The sequence below is a fragment of the Pinus tabuliformis genome, chromosome 4_2 (assembly GCF_031772625.1).
Source record: "Pinus tabuliformis cultivar Carrire ecotype Pingquan chromosome 4_2, CPIR1, whole genome shotgun sequence".
Lineage (NCBI taxonomy): Eukaryota > Viridiplantae > Streptophyta > Pinopsida > Pinales > Pinaceae > Pinus > Pinus tabuliformis.
In genome coordinates, this window is record NC_142304.1 from 232,846,662 (window position 1) to 232,856,002 (window position 9,341).

The 9,341-nt window shown below is 31.3% G+C and overlaps 1 protein-coding gene across 1 annotated transcript; it reads left to right on the forward strand.

Annotated features, from left to right (window-relative positions):
- The first annotated feature begins 5,856 nt into the window (after positions 1–5,856).
- LOC149168914 (uncharacterized) lies at positions 5,857–6,919 on the forward strand. Its single transcript, XM_089426987.1, has one exon. The coding sequence runs from the start codon at positions 6,014–6,016 to the stop codon at positions 6,746–6,748; it is 735 nt and encodes a 244-aa protein (XP_089283113.1). The 5' UTR covers positions 5,857–6,013; the 3' UTR covers positions 6,749–6,919.
- The last annotated feature ends 2,422 nt before the right edge of the window (positions 6,920–9,341 follow it).

Below are 9,341 nucleotides of genomic sequence, written 5' to 3' on the forward strand. Positions count from 1 at the left end.
CAGCATGGGTACTCCTTGGATGGGGAATTAAATTATACATCCAATGAGTTCTCTTGATCAAAATTTAAGTGAAACCATAGGGAGATAAGTAGAAAATACGAGTTGAAAAAGTAGTTTTTCTATTTTTTTAGTTTTTAAAATTTTTACTTTTTTACTCCAAAAATGGGGAATCATCCCCCATAGTTGACATCATATTCTTGAACCCTATTATTTCTTATAAATTTTATTTTGGTTGTATATTTTTGTTTTGAGGCCCATTTTAGACCTCAAAATTTCTCTAATCTTAGTGTCCAAAACCTTCCAAATATTGCTTGAGACCTTAAATAAGCATTTTTAGGGTCCAAAATTTGTAATGTTAGCTAGTATCCTCTCACTTTTATTATACATCTTGAGATCTTTCCAACATCCCAAAGATTGCCTCAATTGAAGTTCATATCTTGATGTTATGCTTCTTGTACTTTGACCTATCCATAGTATCAAGTGGATGTCATCCTAGCTTCCATTACTCACTCATGCAAAATTTCAAGAACATTATAGAGGGTCCAAAACCATAATATTAATCTAACCCTACATGACTATCAAAATATGTTAAATATTAGGCCACAAGGAAACGAAGGGGTTCCATTCTTATCATATTGATTATTATTCCAATAGGAGAGAAGAACATTAAAATTTGGATATTCAAGAATAATGAAGGAAATATAAAATCTTGTAGTAGACATATTGGCGATCGTTTCCACGAAAAATCCATAGTGAGTGCCAATTTATTTGTATTTGCATTTCACAATTGAGAAGGAAAGAGAAAAGCATAGGCTTCACCTTCTAGTTTAGTTTTTCTTCTAATAGTTTTTCTTAGGTACACCTTATGTTCACTATGTGGATGTGTGTTATTTTCTTACCCCTTTCATTTCAATTTTAGTTTATTTAGTATTTGATGCATTAATCCACTAACATGAAAGTTGGAATCTAAGTAAAGCACAATATATCAAGTGATTTCAAAATATTGTAATTTGTTGGGACAAACTATTCCAATCGAATATTCATGGTAGTTTGTAGATAATTTATGGTTGATTTAGCTTATTAGGGTGTTTAAGAAGCCATCAAATAACATGCATATGTTGTATTATTTTTAATTGGTGATGCTTCTTGAGATAATCACATAAGTGATACATGTAAGGAACATTGTGGTGATCACAACTATGATATCCAAACCATATCATACCATAGAGAAATGGATTATCAATGCATTCGATATTAAATTTTCCACTCTATCTTCATATACATCCAATTTCCAACTTAGAACTTCTACAACCTTATAGATACTACCTCTTTTAAAGTACTACTCAACCTGAACTTCCAACTAACATACATCTTCATTCCATCACACCAAAAGAAATATATAAGATTATTAACATGACCACTAGACACACTAGGAGAAAGCCCACTCCACTCTTTAAAATTACTAAGCTAGGATAGGTAAAGTACTCTACTTTAGATAAAGTGTGCCAACATATATCTTCATTTCATCACACCAAAAGAATCACACGACATTATTGACATGATCTCTCAACACAATAGGAGAAAGGCTATTCCACTTTATGAAACTATTAAGATAAGATAGGTAAATTACTATACTTTAAATAGAATGTGCCAAAATTTCTTCATGTCTTCTCTCTGATGTAATGCATATCATTTTTTAGAGGCCTTCCACTCACAAATAAGACCATTACTAACTTGACGTGAGTTTTGAGTTGTTCCTCGTTAAATTCTTGCTTTCCATACTCTAGCACCAAGTTCTATGTTACCATGGCGATAAAGAAATGAGTGAGAACGTTGTATCAATGCTAATTCTAGTAACTCTAAACTAAGTCCCCCACACTCGTGCTAAATCTATTGTTCATAAGCATGATAAGCACCTTGCAATACCATAAGAACTTAAACGGCCATCTCAATTCGAGTGCATTTTCTATCAACAAATACAAAATATATGATGGTTTAATAGTGTTGATAAAATCGCGTGCAAAGTTACAACTAAAGATGATTAAGTGAACTCAATTGATAAAAAAAACTAGTTGGCATGAAAATAGAGCACAAAGTGGTAATTAAAATCTTAGGCACTACACCAAAATTAACCATTAAAAATTAAATGGAAAATGGTATTTATTCTTCTTTAAATATGATTAAAAATTAAATGAAAATTGATATTTATTCTTCTTTAAACAATAAATTGTTATTCATATTTAAAATGTCATTCACTTTACTCCATTACCTAACCAACATAGAGCATAGGCTCTTCACGGAATCTATTAAGGCATAGTTTAGCACATCTATCTCTTTACATGGATTTGGGGCGCATATATATATATGAAACTATGTATTCACAACACTCAATTTTATTTTATTTTATAGTATTTAGTATGGATAGAGAGAGTAAACCATTTAATTAAGAAAATGTCTTATCAATTTTAATATTTGGGATGCTATTGATACTTTGGATACCTTTTGGACTATGGAATATTTTAATAATATGTAAATATGGTATACAAAAGATAACACTTAATCACTTTTAAATCAAATTATTGTTTTGGACTTTTTTATCCTGAATGCGATATTAAAGTGCCCCCCCACATGGTTTTACTGTGAACCGATCCCAAACACTCAGGATTTGACAAATAATAGATTTTAATTTTTATTCTTTTGGTCTTGGCGCCTGAGATGAAAGCTGTATCATTGCATCCGAGCTTGAAGAAACTAAAATAGATCAGAGATGAGCCCACAAAATCCCAATGGGGAACCATGACGCGATGTCCAACTAATGATAGAATTTAGGCCATGGATAAAATCCCCTATAGGGAACCATGACGTGATGTTCAACCAATAATAGAATTTAGACCATGGATAAAGGATTAAGGTGTAGTCAATAATAGAATTGAGGCCGTGGATAAAGGATTAGGGGATCTAAAAGCAGGTGGCATAATAATTTGGCTATTAATTTAATCATTTTGCATTCCGTAGAGGCATAATTAAGTTACCTCGTAACGTTGAAAAAAAAGCGCACGGACATGAGAGAAGTATTATAGGCATTGGGCCCACAGACGCACATGCACATGGACCTCCAGATAATGGTCTAAACATCGTAAAAATAAAGCTGATGCGCAATATCCAAAAACTTCCCGCGTTGGATCCGGGCCCGGAGATGAAGTAATCGAGTGCCTCGCTCTTGCTCGAACGCAGTGCAGAGCAGGGAAGGCAGTCATCATCGACTGGTCCACAATGGAGGCAGTATTGAAAAGCCGTATTCTAGCTCTTTTATGTTTTTTGGTTTCTTTGGGGAAATTTGGTTAAAAATGAGATAAATATCGGTTAGAGTCATGAATCGTGTAATTTGTATAATTTATATATTTTAAAGTGGTTGAATTTACTTATGCAGTTGATCAAGATAATAGTTTCAAACATAATAATATCGTTAAGTTTTAAACCAAAATTACTGGTAATTAGACATTGTCTTTTGAAAATCGCTTAATTACATCAATACACATCTCAGAGTGTAAGCTTGTATATTCATCTTTCTTTTAATTAAAATTTTGATTTAATGATCAAGAATTAAAAGATGCTAGTATATTTAGGCTGTCTCCTTATTAATGCGGGGGGATTTTCAATAATGAGTCTTTGTAGGTCTAAATCCACGTTTAATTTTTCACATCTCTAAATCCATGATTATGTTTTGACATTCACCTAATTTCATTATAATTAGGCGATGATTATATATATGAAAAGTGAAATCCCTAACTATTGTCTTCTTCATGTGGTTTTTAAAAAACACTCACTATTATGCTATTCAACCATTTTTTACTTATTCGAGTAAAAATTGATGGCTATAGACATTCACCAACAACAATTTAGTCAATTGATATATATCCACATTCACCAACGAAGTCTGTGTTAGTTTTATAATAGTGAAACTGGTTGAGTTCATAACCCCAAGTGGGGTGCAAGATGGAGCTCCGGCTAGAGAAATAGCACCTTGAGTAGTCTCGCAGGCGTATATAGAGCCCTGAAAATAGATAGCAAGACTAGTGAGGAATTAAGTGCTTGTGCCTAATTAAAGTTACGATTAAAGTTTTTATATAACTTTATTTAAAGTTATTGAGAAAGGTTCATTTTACAGTTCAATATGAGGGGATGTGTAAGTATGTTTGTTCCTCTGTTTCTCTTTAAAATAATGTAAAAAATTAAAAATTATATTTTAAATTGAAAAATATCCATTATAATAAAAACAAATGAATTGGTTATAAAGTAATTAGAAGTAAAAAAAAATGTGAATAAAATATTTAAGTCTTATACTTTTCAAAAATATTTAATAAATTATTTAAAGATCTATGTTAACTAATTTTATATATATATATATATATATATATATATATATATATATATAATATTCAATGTAAGTTATTATAAAATATTTAATATGGGTTAATATTAACATATACTTAAAAATATATTATTAAGAATAAAGAACTATTTTAATTTTTGTCATATAAATATATATCTCTATATATAAAATTAAATTTTATAATTAAAATATTTATTTGGTTTTATATATATTTTAATTTAGCATTCAAAAATATAATTTAATTAATAAAAAATAATACATTATATTTTTCACTAAAAAAAATTATATATAAAAATTCTTAGATTAATGATCAAAAATTTTGTTTGGGCTAAAAAAATTCCAAAGATATTTAAAGTTTTTCCCTAATTGAAATTGTGTACCACTGAATGAACATGGTGCAGTGATACGAATTTTACCCAATATCGATTAATCCAAATTATCCATGAAAGCTTTAATCAAATTATTACTGCAAGAAATTTTCCATGGATTCTTATCTCAGATGCCTACGGCTGAACTTAGCGGTAGAGGCGCTTGCTTTCGAGCGGATAAAAAGGTAAGGACAGTGGCAGCTCGTCAAGCAGCGCTTTTGATTGACGAGAAAATGAAACCAACTGTATTACTTTTCAGACTCCAACACGCTGTGTCTCCTGATTAACGTACGGTCCGCGGAAGAGTGGAGGATCTTGCCGAGTTTGTCGGCTTTTTGTCTAATCGCGTTAGGAGAGAAAAACGCCGTAGTCTAGCCAGCCTTCGAATCTGGTTGGAAAATCATAAAAATTTCAGTAAAATTAGTTAGCTTTTAAATTTGGTTGGAAAATTATAAAAATATTAGTACAATTTCTTTAAATCTATTGGAAAATCATAAAAATTTTAGTAAAATTAGTTAGTTTTTAAATTTGATTGGAAAATTATAAAAAAATTTAGTAAAATTTTAATAAGTTTTTGATGATGGATCCATTTGGGATTTGAAATGTTGACATAAAAATGATTCAAAAGATACAAACCACAGATCTCTTAAATCCAAAATCTGATTTTTTTTATATATCTAAAATATGATTGTCAAACTTCAAATCGATATCAAAAATGCTAAATTTATTTCTACCATGTACGCGCTCGGGTATCCCGTGTGGTTAGGGACGGCTGTTTAAAAACGCTATTCAAAATACTCAAATACTCCCCAAGTGAAACAGAATTGCCAAATTCCTATCCTTTTTGGCCGTCCTCCAGCCTCGGTAGACAACGCCGTGAAAAAACCACTCAACGACGAATTGCGGTCCCCCGCAGAAGAATAATATAATTTAATCTACTTCAGATATAATACATCAGAAGAAAATAATTTTATTTAATTTATTTGAAAGACAAGTGACAGAGCATAAATCAGATATGTTTGGTGTGTAGACTGACGTGTAGTCAATAAAGAAAATACTGGTAATGGCCCCCAGTAATATGCCATGTATCTATATATTCAGTTCCACCAGTTCAGATCGGTAAAGATTTTTTTTCCAATTCCAGGCCTGGTTGAGTAAGGCCCTAGTATTCAGCATCTTCTTGCCAGAATTTCAGATCGATTAACTTCTTCTTTTTTCAAGAAATTTGCTAGGTTAGGTTGGATACGCTGAAATGGATGAACTTTTGCCTGCAATTAAACTGGAATGTATAAAATCCTCTGTGAAATGGGGGTCAACTACAAGTTGGCTAATACTTTTCACTATGAATGGGCTTCTGTTCTCTGTTTTCCTTGCCTTTCTTTCCTTTATTATTCGTAGGCTCCAGTTGGCTGCAGAATTTTTTGTGGTTGTTATGGGCATTCTGAACTCGAAGCAAAGTTGCTGGATCAGCCCCTGCCCATTTTATATGTATCTTCTTCTCAATCTCGTGATCCTCAGTCTTGCAATTAAATCGGGGATTCTTCGTCCCTCCAGACCGTTGATCAGGGTTTGCTCCGATGAAGATTCCGTCGGAAAATTAGAGCTGAAGGTTCAGAAGCCTGCAAGTGAAATCCAGAGGACGATTCGTATCCGCTGCAGCAAAATAAACGATTTCCGGTCTCTGCCTTCGCTGTTTTCGCGACAGACGACTTCAAAAAGCAGTGAAAATATCAATCGGAGAAGTTCCCTGGAACAATGTGCGGCTGCTCCTCGTCTGTTCTTTGTTGAGGTTTCCGACGGCCCCGGAGAGGCTGACGGCGCGAACATGAGTGTGGAGTCTGAGCAGAGTCGCGACGATGGACTGTGCGCTGATGAGCTCAACGTAAAGGCCGAGACGTTTATTAAGAATTTCTACCGTCAACTGGAGATGCAACGAGAAGACTATGGGAAGCGGATCTATGAAGTTGTCCAGAAAGAAAGGTACTAGAAACTTAGGCGATCGCCTCCTCTGTAATTTTGTTGAAAGAAAATATGTACATGCTGTAGGAGGTCCAAAGCCAAACAAATGTTCCAAACCTATGCTCTGCTTGAGCTTCAAAAGGTTTCCATTTTTCTCATGCCTTCAACGTTTGTAATTGATTACTTCCAATTTTTCTCATGTCTTCAACGTTTGTAACTGATTTTTTCTGGGATTTGAGGGGTTAATATTAGTTAATGAGTTTTTTTTTCATGTTTTAAGAAACAAAAATTGTAAATTTTTTTTAATTAAAATAAAATCATTTTAGGTTAACATTTTTTCATTGTTAAACCTTTTATAATTTATATATTAAAAATTAATAAATTTAACAAAACTTTTTTACCCTTAAAATATTTTTTCCTCTTTAAATTTTTTTCTTATTTATTGACAAATCTATAACAACATTTTTTTTCTTATTTGTTGGCAGATCTATAACAGAAATTTATAAAGGAGGGTATAAATTAAATAGAAAAGAAGAAACAAAAAAAATAGAAAAGAAGAAACACAAAAATCAAGAAAAATGGAATGAATAACATTGGGCTAAATATAGGGGTAAACTAAATAGAAAAGAGGAAACAGGGAAAGATGGAATGAATGGCATAAGGTTGTAGAACCAAAAAAAATTATTATGCCAGAAAATTTATTTTTAGAATTGTTCGGATGGCTAAAAGTGATTAGAATCTGAGCAAAAAGATTTCAAAATAGATTCTAACACCATTAAAAATTTCGAAGGCATCTAAAATTTTGAAATTTAATAACTTTAATTTGTTCAAATCTTTTTCAAAATATGACTAAAATTTTCATATAACTTTTGATGCTAAAAAAACAATTTCGTCTTATCTTGACAGTAAGATTAAAAACAGACACAGCTTCTGTGCAATGTAACTCCTCACCAACTGTTGTTGCTTTCACAGTAACATCAGAAAAGACCCATTTTCTATACGACGTAACCCCTCACCAACTATTTTGTTCAAATTGATTTAAATGCTCTGCACCTCCTAACGGTGTCGTTTACGCTGTCATTATCTGTACCTCACTGTATGTTTTGCCAATTACCCGGGGCCTTAAAGACTCTAATCAACTACACTGAATAAAACCAGGTCCATCATTTTCAATGTTTTTTATTGCACTTAGTTAGCGCTCGAAGCATATAAGTAGATTATTTAACAGTATGTATGACACTTTAAATGAGTAAATTTTATAACAGTGAAAATGAAGGCAGCAATAAATTAGGAAATATTTTTAACCTTGAGCTGAGTTGGAGTTAAATTGAATTAGAAATTTGTAGGTGTAGATAGGAAATATTTTCAAGCTCTACTTAAGTTGCAGCTAAGTTGAATTAAAGATTTGTGGGGGAGTTGAATTAAAGATTTGTAATTGTGGTCCTTTTACATTGTTTTGGGAATTGTCAGATTGAATTTATTATCTAGCTAACTAAGAACAACTTTTCTTGCTACTTAACTCTTAGAAATTCCTTAATTTTTTCTAACAAATTTGTTTAAACCATAATATTCTGTACAATCTAACTAGTCACTAAATATTTTATTTACACATTAAATTCTTTCCAGTTTGTGGTGATACAATATCAGATTTATGTTTGCAATCATTTAACCAGGTGACTTTTCCAGGTTTTTTCCTGCACATTTTTAAACAAATTTTACCTTGAATTAAGTTAGAGTTTAAAATTATAAACATAGTTTTAATTTTAAGTTGTTAAATTTACAATTTAAATACTTTAGAATTCTTTAAAACATTATACTTATTTATTTATGCATTCAAAAATACAATTTAAAACAATAACTTATTTTTACATTCAAAAATATAATTTAAATGATAAACATCATCATCTCAAAAATATATATATAATAATCTTTAAATCCCAAAACAAAAAATCCGTTGGCATTTATGTTTTATTTAATCATTAAATCAAAATCTTTTCAACAACCCAGCAATGATTGACTAGTAACCTCTTTCCCGGCCGAAGCTTTACAGTACATAAAGATCCATGCGCCCGTAGGCGGGAAGGGATATTCAAAACTCTGCAGCTTTTGCAGCGCTGAGTCTTCCATCAGTTCAATGGTTGAACCAATCGTTGTCCAAGCCAGCTGTCTTTGATTTTCTGCTGAGCACCGAGCACCAAGTCCGTCTCATTGCATTGAGTTTTAAATATGTAATGGTTATTGAGGTTTTTTACCAAAATCCTCCTTTTACAATTTTTTCCAAAAGATAATAGAGGAATCTGTAGGTCGTTGAGATTATTGAGTGAGGTAACTATACCTAAAGTTATGAGATAATAAAAGAAATTTATGATTTGACAAGCATTTTTAGTAAGATTTTAAAGGTGAGAATCACAAGAAAAGTTATACGAAAGGGAACTTAGAAAAGTTATATCAAAGAAACTTAAATTTAACAATAATTCAATGAAAATTAAATTTAACAATAATCCAAGTTTTTTAAAGAAATATCATTTCAATACTTTTTAATAAATTATTAAAAATAGAAACTATCAAAAAATTTAAATAAACCATCATTTTAATTATTTTAATAAATCATTAAAAACAAA

What these genes read in the sequence shown, in the direction of transcription:
- LOC149168914 (XM_089426987.1), top strand. Translation starts at nt 6,014, where the DNA reads ATGGATGAACTTTTGCCTGCAATTAAACTGGAATGTATAAAATCCTCT.